Source organism: Mytilus trossulus, chromosome 5 (assembly GCF_036588685.1).
Source record: "Mytilus trossulus isolate FHL-02 chromosome 5, PNRI_Mtr1.1.1.hap1, whole genome shotgun sequence".
NCBI classification, from domain to species: Eukaryota; Metazoa; Mollusca; class Bivalvia; order Mytilida; family Mytilidae; genus Mytilus; species Mytilus trossulus.
Genome location: NC_086377.1, coordinates 78,614,601 through 78,630,774, shown reverse-complemented (window position 1 = coordinate 78,630,774; position 16,174 = coordinate 78,614,601). Strand labels below are relative to the sequence as shown.

Here is a 16,174-nt window from a genome sequence, read left to right as displayed (position 1 = left end):
TGACACAAAAATCAACAACTGCTGGTCACTGTACAGCGTTCAACAATGAGCAAAGCCCATACCGCATAGTTAGCTATAAAATGACAATGTCAAACAATCCAAACAAGAAAACTATCGGCATAATTTATTTACCAAAAATGAACGATAAACAAATATGTAACGCATAAACAAACGACAACCACTGAATTACAGTACAACATAAGAACGAACTAAAACAATCAGTTGAAAAAGGCTTCACTCATCAGATGGATAAAAATACAAATACTATAAATACAAGTGGACGTGGCCGGGAACTAGTACATCCCAACAACAAAACGACACTTAATACATATCTGAGAGTACTCGCAGTTAAATGACAGCTAATTCAAAGCAACTAACAACTAATAAAAAATCATGCATCTAAGACTATATTATCAATCCGTACACATCCAACATCCAATGGATTTATTTTATAGACGTCCTAAACAGTCAGGGAAAAACAAAACCTTGTGCAATGACAAGTACATGTATCGATATATTGTAGATCCATGAATGTGTTTATGTATATAGCATACCAGTTATATTTAGTTTGTTTCTAATTTACTGATAACAAAATCAATATTAATACCAATACAAACAATATTCAATGATCTTATTACAGTGTTGAATTGTAAACCTTTTAGAATAAGTTTATTTGAAGGATCGATAAGATTTACTAGAACTCTAAATTTCGGTTGACAAAATTTCCGTAAAAATAAGGATGTGCTTAATCCCATTTCAAATAAGTTTTCTACAGGTACTACCAAACTTCAAAACCAAGTCTTTATATTTATGGACAAATTTAGTAAAGGTTTTAAGTAATTTATGGTAACGAACGAAATCCCTGGCTTAATAATTTACCAGTAATACATAGATTATGTTCGTTAAAATCAAATACGTATGTTTGTATAAACACAGATGGTTAAAATCCATTACTTTCCCAAAGAAGTTTCAATCTGAATTATGTGAAATATTGTCAACAGCAAAAAAGTAAAGCATATCAGTAGCATAGTTTATGTCATGAGATTGGAATTAAATTGGATATTTTCATAAGTTGAATGTTAACTCTTGTCAATAATATGGAAGTGCAGAGAGATTAATGATACATTTACCTGGACAATTAGCATCACACTGCTTGTGTTCCTGTAAAATAGAAAATAACTCTACAATCCAAGTATTTGTATAATTCCACGTAACAACCTACTTGCTTGTCGGTCCACAAAACATATTTTTTTTTGTAAAATGTGTGAAAAGCACACATAATAAAACAAATAGAATATTGACAATTGCTGACAGTTACTACAAGCAAAGTCAGGTAAATATTATAGACATTAATCCGATCTTCTACCTTACACAAAAAACGTTTAAACATAGAGGTGCTGTAGAAAAATTATCATCCTTTGTCCCTCTGTCTGATACATTCGTCTATTGCTGTTTAGTTACTATCATACCAACATCAACAAGTTTGTACAGATATACATTTGTCTCTGAATGTATACACATTTTTACGTAACGACTTTAAGAGCTTGATATGTAACATGTATTTTACTCATTGTTGAATATCTTACGGCAACCTAAACATGCTAAAGGTTTCTGAATTTTACGTTTTTTGGCTTATGGTGGGGAGTTGTTGCGTTGACAATCATATACCATATCATATTTCTTTCATAATGTTGAAAGATTGAAGGTCTAACATATAATGGAAATAAAGTAACTATCTTATCCAATAAGGGAACTTGACCACATATGAGCAAAAATTTCTAAATTTCTCGCAGTGATGTTCTTATAAAAGTATTTACATACCTTTTTCTTATTCCAAATACGCCAGTTATTTTTAATGTTTTCTCCGTGTTTACAAAGACATTCCTCAGTCTCGGAGACCAACTTGTTTTCTGAAGTGAAACAGTTTAATGTCGAGCAGGAGTACTCGGTGAGGAAAGGTAACTTGCTGCTGGCTTTACAATCAATGGAGGACTGATAAAATTCGGAGATTCTTTCTAAAGTAACAAACAAACAATCCCGGACACTGGTGGCTATATCAGGTATTATCAGGCCCTTGGAGCGCTTGTGGACTAGGTACAGTAAGATCTTATGTCCTTCTACACAGACAACAATATCATGCTCTTTATCAAATGATAACCCAACAATACCAGAAAACATAAGTTTCTGTCCTTGGTATTCTTTTATTGTCCACATACTCAGACATGCACATATTAGACGGTCTGGTAAGGCTGGAGGTATGATGGTTCCTTTGAAAACAAAGGCCAAACTAACAGTCCTCTCTGGTGTACATTCTTTTGTCAAGTAATCTGTATTATTTCTTTGTGTAAGCATACAGGGTACAAAGAAGTTTTCTATTGGTAGACGACTCCCTGTTTTTGTATCATATCTCCGTTGTTCGGATACAATATCTAGATGTATCAGCATATCAAATATGTACTCTTTAAATGGTAAAATCTGACGGAATTCTTCTTGTTCCCAAATCTGGTAGAGGTCTGCTTTTTGTATCATTCCAGTTTCAGACATTTTTTTGAAGGTTTTCCTTGTTTTATTTTCTTTGGGCCAAAATGCAACATCTATAAACATGAAACAAAGAATATGTTTTCAGATTTAAAATATAGTTTAAATTATGAGGTAATACCGGTCTATAAAAGCTACATGATAAAACAATTTGTATCACTCATTTTGATCATCACTGGAAAAAACAATTTATCCTCATATTTCAATTAAATGTCTTTTATATCAGAACACATTTTGTTAGGGTCTAGTCTGTTATAACGGGATTTGGTGATCAAAGTTCAATCATTTCCCATTTGTAAGAAAATAATCTGAAACAAGGCTTGCATGTGCTGTGGGAAAACTGCGAGTTTTCAAATGTTTGCATGGTTTCTACATGTTTTCTGTAGGAGAAACACTACGAATGTTGTATGGCAGTCATCCATGATGACATCTTGTCAGTCAATTACTGTCGTTCATATTTTTATTTTCCAGCTTTTAGCACATAAAGTTTACTCCTTAGTTACTATTTATTCTAAGCACATGAAGTAAACAAATATTTTGAATGTTTATAACTATGATTACCTTGATTAAATACATTCCTTCTGGGTGGGTAATTTATTAGTTTTGAGGTAAGTTCCCAATATTGGTGGGTAATTTATTAGTTTTGAGGTAAGTTCCCAAGCTGTGATCCTTCTGGGTGGGTAATTTATTAGTTTTGAGGTAAGTTCCCAAGCTGTGATCCTTCTGGGTGGGTAATTTATTAATCTTGAGGTAACTTCTCAAGCTGTGATCGTATATATAAAGAAGACATTTATGTTAAATACACAGAATGTGATTTTTTTCCTTGACAAATACATGAAATATGATATTTATAAAATAGGGGCGAGATATAACAGAGGGACATTCAAACTCATAAACTGACATCGCCATGGCTAAAAAAGAAAAAAGACAAACAGACAAATATGATATTATAAAATAGGACTAAAATGTACCAGAGGGACATTCAAACTCATAAACTGACATCCTCATGGCTAAAAAAGAAAAAGACAAACAGACAAATATGATATTATAAAATAGGGTCGAAATTTACCAGAGGGACATCCATACTCATAAACTGACATTGCCATGACTAAAACAGAAAAAAATACATCAGACAAATATGATATTATAAAATAAGGGCGAAATATACCAGAGGGACATTCATACTCATAAACTGACATAGCCATGGCTAAAAAAGAAACAGACAAATAGGATATTATCAAATATTGCAAAATATACCAGAGGGACATTCAAACTCATAAACTGATATCGACATGGCTAAAAAAGAAAAAGACAAATATGATATTATCAAATATTGCAAAATATACCAGAGGGACATTCAAACTCATAAACCGACATCGCCATGGCTAAAAAAGAACTAGAGGCTCTTAAGAGCCTGTGTCGCTCACCCTGGTCTATGTGCATATTAAACAATGGACACAGATAAATGCATAACAATGATGATGGTGATGTGTTTATAGATCTTACTTTACAGAACATTATTGTTGCTACAATTATCTCTATCTATAATGAACTTGCCCCAGTTATTACAGTGGAAAATATTTTCTAAAAATCTACAAAAATTTATGAAAAATGTAAAAAATTTACTATGAAGGGCAATAACTCCTAAAGGGGTCAACTGACCATATCGGTCGTGTTGACTTATTTGTGAATCTTACTTTACTGAACATTATTGCTGTTCACTGTTAATCTCTATCTATAATATTATTCAAGATTATAACCAAAAACAGCAAAATTTCCTAAAAATTACCAATTCAGAGGCAGCAACCCAACAATTGGTTGTTCGATTCATCTCAAATGTTCAGGGCAGATAGATCTTGACCTGATAAACAATTGAACCCCCATTTCAGATTTTCTCTAAATGCTTTAATTTTTTAGTTATAAGCCAAAAACTGCAATTTACCCCTATTATTTATTTTTAGCCATGGCGGCCATCTTGGTTGGTTGACCGGGTCACCGGACACAATTTTTAAACTAGATACCCCAATAATGATTGTGGCCAAGTTTGGTTTAATTTGGCCCAGTAGTTTCAGAGGAGAAGATTTTTGTAAAGGATTACTCAGATTTACAAAAAATGGTTAAATTGACTATAAAGGGCAATAACTCCTAAAGGGATCAACTGACCATTTTGATAGTACAGACTTATTTGTAAATCTTATTTTGCTGAACTTTATTGCTGATTACAGTTTATCTCTATCTATAATATTATTCAAGATAATAACCAACAAGGGAAAAAAAGTTTTCTATATATATTCAACCAGGGACCTATATAAGTCCTTGATTCAACCAATTCAAGGTATCAATTTGAATAAAAGTTTGCAGTCTTCTTTTTAAATTCAGAATCAAGATAATAAAAAAAAACAACTAGAGGCTCTAAAGAGCCTGTGTCGCTCACCTCCGTGTTTGTCCATATTGAACAAATGACACAGATGGATTCATGACAAAATTGTCTTTTGGTGTCAGATGGTGATGTGTTTGAAGTTCTTAGTTTACTGAACGTTCTTGCTACTTATAATTATCTCTATCTTCAATGAACTTTGCCCATTTGTAACAGAGGAAAATATTTTGTAAATTGACTATAAAGGGCAATAACTCCTTAAGTAGTCAACTGACAATTTTGGTCATGTTGACCTATTTGTAAATCTTACTTTGCTGAACATTATTGCTGTGTACAGTTTATCTCTATCTATAATAATATTCAAGATAATAACCAAAAACTGCAAAATTTCCTTAAAATTACTTATTTAGGCTCAGCAACCCAACAACCGGTTGTCCGATTCATCTGAAAATTTCAGGGCAGATAGATCTTTAACTGATTGACAATTTTACCCCATGTTAGATTTGCTCTAAATGGTTTGGTTTTGGAGTTATAAGCCAAAAACTGCATTTTACCCCTATGTTCTATTTTTAGCCATGGCAACCATCTTGGTTGGTTGGCCGGGTCACCCGACACATTTTTTAAAACTAAATACCCCAATGATGATTGTGGCCAAGTTTGGTTTAATTTAGCCCAGTAGTTTCAGAGGAGAAGATTTTTTAAAAAGTAAACGACGACGGACGACGCCGGACGCAAAGTGATGGGAAAAGGTCACTTGGCCCTTTGGGCCAGGTGAGCTAGAAAGACAAACAGACAAATATGATATTATAAAATAGGGGCAAAATATACCAGAGGGACATTCAAACTCATAAACTGACATCGCCATGGCTAAAAAAGAAAAAGACAAATATGATATTATAAATTATTGCAAAATATACCAGAGGGACATTCAAACTCATAAACTGACATCGCCATGGCTAAAAAAGAAAAAGACACATATGATATAATAAAATATTGCAAAATATACCAGAGGGACATTCAAACTCATTAACTGACATCGCCATGGCTAAAAAAGAAAAAGACAAACAGACACATATGATATTATAAAATAGGGCAAAATATACCAGAGGGACATTCAAACTAATAAACTGACATCGCCATGGCTAACATGGCTAATAAAGAAAAAGACAAACAGACAAATATAATATTTTAAAATAGGGCAAAATATACCAGAGGGACATTCATACTCATAAACTGACATTGCCACGGCTAATAAAGAAAAAGACAAACAGACAAATATAATATTTTAAAATAGGGCAAAATATACCAGAGGGACATTCATACTCATAAACTGGCATCGCCAGGGCTAAAAAACTAAAAGACAAACAGTACAAAGAACACAACATAGAACACTAAAGACTATAAGCAACAATAACCTCACCAAAAACTTGTGGTAATCAGGGGCAAGCAGATCCGGCTCCACATGTGGCACCCACCGTGTTGCTCATTTTAGTACAAAAGTGGTACCAAGTTTAATTCGGTAGGTTAAATTCGTTAAAAAGGGTAGGGATTATAGATATGACATAAGGAACATATCTGTTATCATCTGTGAAACGAATATTTCATAACGGTCAACCAACTTGTGATGGTGTCCGTAAAAATTTCTTTCAACTTTACCATTTGGAACTATTGGTTTAATTTAGCAGGAATTCAAGCTTCATTGGTGAGGTTCAGATTTCAGGTTGAAATATGTTCCCCAATAAAAAAAGAAAGTGATGCAGTTACAACATGATGTGAGAACTAAACATGAATAGTTGATATTTCATAATCATGGAATATAAATGTCTGTAGACTTTCAGACAATTGATTAATCCAGGATATCTTCCATCAAAATACATATGTCATTTAAATTTGTGAATCAAACTTGTTTTATCTTTTGACAAATATTTCAAAAATGGGAACCAATGAATAATTTAATTTGTAACACTAGACATCAATATGGACACTTATACCATTTTGCAAATTGTGTTTCATTTGTGGTCAAAATGCATTGATCCTGCAATAAAATTGAAAATAGAAACATGGAATGCGCTAAAGAGACAACTAACTGACCGAAATGCAGAAAAACATCAAAGGACACCAACACATCGAAAAAATCTCGCAACCCTAGGAGTGCATCAGCTGGTCCCTAAACAATAATGTATGTTAGATTGAATTTATAGTGATATGAATGTCACACTTACCACGTCTACATTCACTTTCTATAAAAAGCCTAGTATAGGAGTTTCAGTTTAAATATATAAAAACTACACATTTTCTCAAAACATAATTGTGTTGGAAATCAACTCATACCGAGATAGAACTACTTGCATTCTCAAAGTTTTTAAAGTTTTTTTTAGCATTGTTCAAATATATTTTATATTTTGAAACCATGTAGTTCTATAGTTATACCGATACCTTTATACTAAATAAATATCAGTTTCAGTTTAAATAGAAAAAAATAAATAAATAGGGAATGTGTCTATGGGACACAGATGATGCCCCAGCTTGCATATTAAGCTACCCAAATTTGTAAATGATCTGCTTTTTGGTAATAAGCATTATATTTAAGTTTCATAAAATTTCAATGAAGTAAACATAAGTCGGAGAACAGAAACGAAAAATTCCGCATTTTTTCATTTGTAAAAGGCATAAAAAAATCTCTAGAACAGTAAAAGGGAAGGCACCAAAAATTCAAACGTGATCTTTGTTTTGTGGTAATAAGCATTTTGTATAGAATTCATAAAGTTTGGTTGAGGCAGGGACTTTTTTTACTAACGGGACTGGTCACTTATAACGATATCTAAATTATCAGTCTGATCTCGCCCTTAGCTGATGTCACGTGACTTTATAGCAAATCATTTCACTTTTACGAAGTATTCTTCATAACTACAAATAAACTATATGTTCAAGTTTAACAAAAAATTGTTTTTATGAAATTTTATACATTTTTTCATTGCAAAATGCTGTTTTTCAAAAGATTTCTCGGATTGTTTTTTAAATATCGATCTTTGAACTTTGAGGAATTTGTTCGTTGAATTTTCAGTGGCCGCCATCTTGTGTGATATGTAAACAATTTTACACAACTGGGGTGTTCTTAAAAACGATACGTCTCAGTTAAATAATTCATCATTCTTTCAAAATCTTATATTTTTTTCATCTTAAATCGCTATTTATCGATTTTATATATACAATTAATAATAATTATACAATTACAATGTACTGTGAAATAAGAAAATATACTAGCATCGTATATCAGACCTAAGTTTATTGTTGGGTGGTAGCTTTAAACAGGCGGCTGAGTAATCAGTTAAAATCAATAAAGACGAGTCCCGTTAGTATAGAAAGTCCCTGGTTGAGGCAAACTTAAGTAAGGAAATGGAAACAAAAAATTCAGCAATTTTCCCATTTATAAATTAAAGGGACATACTCTAGTATAATAAAAGTGACGCCACACAATTCAAATTTGATCTAAGTATCTAAGTAAACTCCTCGGTTGCCTGCTGCTGTACATCACCAATTAAAAAACTACATTTTTATTCAGAAATCTGATAAAAAATTGCATGCATTTCACAATTTTTAACACTGTGGATAAAAAAAAGATTAATCTTTTTACTAATCATATTACATACCAGATCTCACATACCAACAATAATATTAGTATAGGATACTATCCAACAGTCTGTCACGCTCTAATAAAAGGTAGGTAAACACTTTTTGGATATTGGAACATTTTTAACTGCAATATATATATATTCACTACACAATGAAAATACATACACACCTGTGATAAAAGATCTCATAACTTCCACCATAAGAAGAGGGTTGATGATTACATTATCTCTCAGCTGGGGGGTATCGAAATAAACAATCTTCCCCAGGGAATGATGAAAATGTAGGAAATCAGTCAACTGCCCAGGGGACAGGACAGACACCTCGCTGATAGCATTTAATTCTTTAACTTCAGCCAATGACATTATTTGTTTTCCTTCTGCCACTAGTTCAGCGATCTCTAGCTCTAGTGGAACACAAGCATTGGGCATTCTTTCACCCCAGCATGGGTGGTCGAATGTAAGTTCTGTTATTGTTTTCTTCAGAACTTCTATTTCTGGGTCGGCTTGATCTTTGGCATTGACAAATATTAGAGGTCTAAGGACCAGATGATGTTTTCCCTCGTGGTCTTTAAACAACTCCTCAATTCCTCTGTAAAGCTCTTCACGTCTGGTCTCAATATTCTCCTGTTAAACATAAAAAGTTGACAGAATAAAACACTGTATCGCACACCTGGTGATTTAAATGCATCTTCAATGGTGGAATAACAACAACAACAACAATACATTGTTTTAAGAGAGTTACACAATGAGTTAATCTTCCCTGAGGCCCTCATCGTGAAAATTCAAACAAAATGCAAACATATACATTGCATACATTAGTATAAAAAGTCAAGTATGATAATAATGTTCAATACAACTTGATAAAATGTGATGAATAAATAAACATAATGACATAATCAGTTTTTAATATTATTTATACAGCTAGGTTGATTTCAATAAATGATCTGTTATAAATGTTGTATTTGAAAGAATTAACATTTGTAATATTTTTTCACGGTATTGGCAAATTATTCCACAAGAATGGTCTCGAATACGTAAAAAAGATTTTGAACAATTCTGTTCTTGGTTTAGGGAGTATGAGGTTTCCTTGAACAGCATTTCTCAAGGGGTATGTATTTCTGTCTGAAACATAATGAAACTTGTCAGTTAGATATGATGGGGCGTCATTTTTAATGCACTTAAATGTCATCACAAACTTGTGATATTTTATTCTCTGTTCAACTGTCAACCAGTTTAAGTGTTTGAATAAGGGCAAGACGGAGCGAAAGGGTCGGTTTCTAGTATTAATCTAGCAGCTCTCTTTTGTAATTTTAATATCCTCACTGCTACAACTACTCCACACTTAACAACAATAATCAATTAGTGGCAAGGTAAAACCAATATAGAATAATTTTCTGCAGTCTGGATTCAAATTTTTTTTAATCTTTAATAGTAGATATAGTCTAGATGATATTTTTGAGCAGATCACATCAATTTGGTTTGTCCATGTGAGGGAAGGGTCAATTTGAATTCCTAAAATACCTTTGCATGTGGAAGATTGTATCACTTGATTGTTAATAGTTAAACAACTCTCATTGTAATGTGGCATTGCTCTTTGCTTCGTTCCAATAATCATATATTTTGTTTTATTTTTATTGATGAACATATTGTTATCATCATGATCATTGCACCATTCCTCAACACCATGTACATCTTCTTGTATCTTTGACTGTAGAGTTTGATAACCATTACCAGAAAGATGTAAAGTTGAATCATAGGCATATAACTGTGAAAGAATTTTTCATATAAAAAAGAAGGTCGTTTATGTATAATATAAATAGAAGGGGGCCTAATATGGAGCCTTGGGGGACACCATACTTGATATAAAGTTTTTCAGAATGAGCATTACCAATTTGTACTTGTTGAGTTCTTTCATTCAAATATGACTTTAAAAAAGAAACAGCAGTATTATCAAATCAATAAATTTCAATTTTTTTTCAGAGAAAATCTTGATCTACTACATCAAAAGCTTTCTTAAAATCCAACAGGACTGTTAAGTTGATATCACCATCATTAATAATGCGTTCTACAATTAGATTTATCTCAAATTTTCAAGTGACAAACATCTTCTCTCAAAGGTCAATTTTACACTTTTAACCTAGATCTCATACTTTCAGAGATAACAGACTGAAACTGTTATCAGTTGTTAAATCTTACCTTCCAATGGAAATAAAATGAAAAGGGTCTTTTGAAAGAAAAACTTGCTATTGATATTTTTGTTTGGTAATTCACTTTACCTACCTAGTAAAGAAACGCAAGTAAACAACATAAGTCACAGTTAATAAGTTGGCAATAAATCTAAAACAGGTCAAGAGGGTATTTGCATGAACATAAAGATATTGTTTAATTTCCATTTTTTGTTGGAAAAAAATGTACTTATTTTAAAACAAATCATGAATCGTCCGTCCTCCTGCATTCCCTGTCACAATCTTTTATTTCACAAACTCATCAACATTTGTATTACGTTTTGGAATTTCAAATATTTTGGCCTCTAACATCACTGAAGATACATTTATTGTTAAGATGTGCATCTGGTGCAGTACCACTAAATTCTAAACTTTCATATTGTCAACATATTTGTTGAAATAAAACTGACTTAAAAAGAAAATACAAACTTTAACATTTAAACTGAGCAACTGTTTAAACTCAATAGACCATGACCGAGAGTGACACGGTAAAGAATCTCCATGACAATGAGATATATCAAATTGAATTTTAATACAAATGCTAACCAATATCATTTTCTTATCTATAAGTGTTTCTTCATATATTCTACTCTAGTTATAGGCCCTGTAATCTGATCTTTATATTCTATTACCCACAAATCAATTAGGATCTTGTTCTTTCGAAAGTGTAGCTTTATACAAAGTTTGGTCAAGTTAAGACATATGGGCATATTATCATTATGTAAGCAGTTTTTACACATTATTCAAGTGTTTCAAATGGCAATGACTTACTACTATATTTCTAACATAAGATCACTCACCATTGGTACTTTGTCCTTGTGAGTGGCAACAAACAAGATTTTTGGAATGCCTGCATATACAACCTTACAATAGGTCAGGATGGAATTGACCCAATATTGCAAGAATACTACAAAATAAAATCAGAATCTGTCATAAAAAAAGTATAAACTAGAGGTTCTAAAGAGTCTGTGTCTCTCACCTTGGTCTACGTGAATATTAAACAAAGGAAGCAGATGGAATACAAATTCATGACCAAATTTAAATATAGTCGAACTATTGCTTATAGTATCTAACAAACAAACTTAACCATGAAAACTAAACATTGATAAATGATCCATGACAATAAGGTCAAGGTCAGATGATACATGGAGACTGACATGTACATCATAAAATATTACCATACACCAAATATAGTTGACCTATTACATATAGTATTAGAAAAATTCGTGAGGGTTCCGAGGAACCCAGTGTCTAGCCTCCTTTTGCTGTTAATTGCAGACTCAACAAAATGAGGAAAAACATCAATAAAAATTTCCCTCTCGATACTGTCTTTTGATTGAAAGAAGATTCCAAGTTTGGTAAAACAATCCAGGATAGTTTATGAATCTAATAAATGTTGTATAAACTTTAACTGCAGACTGTATGTAATGTTAACTAGAAGAAAAACTAAGTCCATTGATAAGTAAAATACGGAAAAAGTGAATTTTTTTTTTTTAAATTTACTTCTGAATAATATCTTATGATCAGAAACAAGCTTCTGTCTAAGTTTGGTAGAAATCGAGGATAGTTTAAGAACATTATAAAAAAAATTATAAAAATTTTAAAAACTTAAACCACAGAGTGAATGTTTTGTTTCTGGCAAAAAAACTAAGTCCATTTATAAGTAAAATACGGAAAAGTGGAAATTTATTTTTACAAAATTTTCTTCTTGATACTATCTTATGATTATAAACAAGCTTCTGTCCAAGTTTGGTACAAATCAAGGATAGTTTATGAAAGTTATTAAAATTTTAAAAACTTTAACCACAGAGTGAATGTAATGTTTCCTCGCAGAAAAACTAAGTCCATTTATAAAATATTCTTCTTGATACTATCTTATGATCATAAACAAGCTTCTGTCTAAGTTTGGTACAAATCAAGGATAGTTTATGAAAGTTATTAAAATTTTAAAAACTTTAACCACAGAGTGAATGTAATGTTTCCTCGCAGAAAAACTAAGTCCATTTATAAAATATTCTTCTTGATACTATCTTATGATCATAAACAAGCTTCTGTCTAAGTTTGGTACAAATCAAGGATAGTTTATGAAAGTTATTAATTTTTTTAAAACTTTAACCACAGAGTGAATGTAATGTTTCCTCGCAGAAAAACAAAGTCCATTTATAAATAAAATACGGAAAAAATGGAATTTTATTTTTACAAAATTTACTTCTGGATACTTTCTTATGATCATAAACAACCTTCTGTCCAAGTTTGGTAGAAATTCAGTATAGTTTAAGAAATTTCAAAAACTTTAACCACAGAGTGAATATTTGTGGACACCGCCTCCGCCGCCAACGACTACGCCCACGGAATGTAGGATCGCTTAGTCTCGCTTTTTCGACTCAAGTCGAAGGCTCGACAAAAATACTAAAACTCAATGAAATGAAAATGAGGTTAAGGTCAGATCACACCTACAATACTGTGCAATTGAAGATTTCTTGCTATTGTGCAATACTGTGCACTTGAAGATTTCTTGCTATAGCGCAATACTGTGCAATTGAAAATATCTTGCTATTGCACAATACTTAATATAATAATTCACATATCCTGTTTGGTGTGTATCTCCTGCCATATCATTATTATTTGCTTTTATATATATATATATATCAGATATTAACAAATTAAAATTAAAAAAAAATAAAGAAAAAAAAAACAGAAAAAAAAATTCCCCCCAACTTTTTTGAACCCCTTATGATTCATCACCCCAAACTCAATCCCAGCCTTCCCTTTGTGGTATAATACCTTGCAGTACAATTTCAGAGAGATCCATACACTTGAACACAAGTTATTGTCTGGAAACTAGAAAAAAAGCTTTTTTGTGTCCTTTTTGGTCCCAAATTCCTAAATATTTAGGGCAACTGCCCCAAAACTCAAACCCAGCATTCCCTTTGTGATATGGAACCTTGTAGTATGATTTCAGAAAGATCCATACACTTACACAAAAGTTATTGTCCTGAAACTAGAAAAATGCATGTTTTTTTACCCTTTTTGGCCGCTAATTCCAAAAATTTTGAGGCAATTACCTTCAACATCAATCCCAGCATTTCCTTTGTGATATCGAACCTTGTGGTACAATGTCAGAGAGATCCATACACTAACACACAAGTTATTGTCTGGAAGTTACAAAAATGCTTATTTTTGGCCCCTATTTCCTTAAATGTTGGTACCATAACCCCCAAAATCAAACCCAACCTTCCTTTTGTGGTATTGAACCTTATGGTAATATTTCATAGAGATCCATTTCTTAAACTTAAGTTATTGTGCAAAAACCAATATGTCTTCCGACGACGACAACGACGCCAACTTCATACCAATATATGACCGCAAAAAAATAATGTTGTCTGTCAATAAATGCAACACTCTGTTCATGCTTATGATAACATCATCAGCTCCTTTTTTGTAAGAATTTACTCATTCAAAAATCTAAAGCACTTTCCGACATACAAAAATTCAAATCTGGTATCTTTGATAAATATTATTGTCTTACCTCATATCAATGTTTCAAAATGTGAGACATATTGAGGTTAATATTGTAGTTTGTAACAAGCTCAAAGTGAGAATGTAAACAAGTTACGTAAACATTTAGATTGGCTTAAATATTTAGACAATTTCAATTGTTTTTTTGAATTATCACCTTGCTGTTATAGAAATGTATCCTGTTTGCATTATCTGAGTGTAAATAACATGCACATTACCTGCTGGCGTTGGCGTCATGTGCTGCCCTGGAAAACACATCACATCAGGGACCTGTTCATGCAAATCTTTGCTCCCATCAAATACTACAAGAAACAATGCCCGGAACGTCATGAAGGTCTGATGTGTTGTTAAATAAACATATTGTCCACCAAAATCCCAGAAGATAAGACGTCCAACTTTCATCTTATACTTTCCACTTTTGAGGAACTTTTCCATTTTCTTTCTTATTTCTTCTTTTGTCATTCTTGTTCTCATTTTCTTTTCCGTCTGTTTTACCGTGTGGGGCACGTTTAGAGATTGTGCTGCTGCAGACTGTTCTGAGGGCAAAGAGGAAAGTGTAGCTTTGGCATAACCAGTTGGGCTTGTATCTGAAGCTTTGATGAACTTTTTGGTTAGTTCACTCTCATCCTCTTCTTCCAAAGAGGTCATTAAAACCTTACTGTACACAACATCCAGGGCATTAAAAGAGTCTGAAATTATATTTAATACATCAGGCAAATCAAATCAAAATCAGCTGCAGGCTGTCAAAACGAAGTGAAGAATGTAAGAAAAATCAGTAATTAAGCTTAGAATCATATCTTATCAGGTGTAACATTTACATAATGCTATTAACACATTTTAAAGAGAGTCATATTTTAACTGATTGATTGATGACATTATTGATTATTGAAAATAAATGTTAATTCATTGCATAATTTTAACATTTAAATTCAATTTCAAAATATAAAAACCTTAACATCCTTCTAATGAGATTAGTAATGATGTTAAGATTTTCATACACAAATAAAATTTGATATTGAATTAATATGGTGCGTGAATAGAAGGCACAAAAAAGATGGCTATAATGTGAAACTAATTTAAATCAGTGCTATAACATCTCTGCTGATAGCGCAGTCCATACAATAGAGTTTTTTTAAATGTGGTCAGATACTTATGCCTTTTCTCACCTGGATCAACAAGAATCCACTCTTTTGTAAGAATATCTAGGCCACAGCGACCTTCTACCAGAGAAATCCCATCTGTCGGGTGTCGACCATCAGGTATAATTTCTCCAGCTAACAGCTTAACAAGAGTCGACTTCCCAACAGAAAATTGGCCAGTTACCATGCATCTCATATCAAAAGATTCATAGCTGCCCTTCCCTAATAAACGATTTAACATGGCAGACTGTTGCCCTTTTCCGATGGAATCTAAAAAAAAAAAAAAAAATTGGAAAGTTTTGATTTGTTCATGTTGTGAAAAAAAAAATGTATCCATACAAACACTCATCATGCTCATAGATAATTTCTCCTCATTTGTTGGTTAATATGTTGATATGTCATCTTTTCGATATTTCAATGTGTTAAATATGTCACAATGTCTTTATGTCTATGTGTTGATGTATTAGCCTGTTTATGTATTGAATTATTGGTGTAATGATGTAGAAGTCTGTTAATGTGTTAAGTTGTTAGTGTTTTAATATGTTAATGTGTTGATATGTGAATATTTTAATGTGTTGAAATTTCAGTGTGTCAATATGTCTGTGTCGATGTATGAGTCTGCATGATAATGTGTTAAAATGTCAGTTTGTCGATATCTCTGTGTGGATGAATTTATCTGTTAATGTGTTAATTTATAAGTGTGTTGATATGTCTACATGTTGATGTACAAGTCTGTTAATTTGT

General features: G+C 32.2%; 1 protein-coding gene across 1 annotated transcript; it reads right to left on the bottom strand.

Annotated features, from left to right (window-relative positions):
• Positions 1-1,089: 1,089 nt before the first annotated feature.
• Positions 1,090-15,725, bottom strand: LOC134718334 (uncharacterized). Its single transcript, XM_063580829.1, has 6 exons — positions 15,458-15,725; positions 14,510-14,980; positions 11,573-11,679; positions 8,718-9,171; positions 1,822-2,594; positions 1,090-1,161 (listed from the first exon to the last, which is right to left on the bottom strand). The coding sequence occupies exons 1-6, from the start codon at positions 15,669-15,671 to the stop codon at positions 1,090-1,092; spliced, it is 2,091 nt and encodes a 696-aa protein (XP_063436899.1). The 5' UTR covers positions 15,672-15,725.
• Between the last annotated feature and the right edge of the window lie 449 nt (positions 15,726-16,174).

Coding starts and splice junctions, on each gene's coding strand:
- LOC134718334 (XM_063580829.1), bottom strand. CDS start 15,671: ATGTTAAATCGTTTATTAGGGAAGGGCAGCTATGAATCTTTTGATATG. Junction 14,981..15,457: donor GTGGATTCTTGTTGATCCAG/GTGAGAAAAGGC, acceptor ATATAATTTCAG/ACTCTTTTAATGCCCTGGAT. Junction 9,172..11,572: donor ACAAGGACAAAGTACCAATG/GTGAGTGATCTT, acceptor TATGTTTAACAG/GAGAATATTGAGACCAGACG.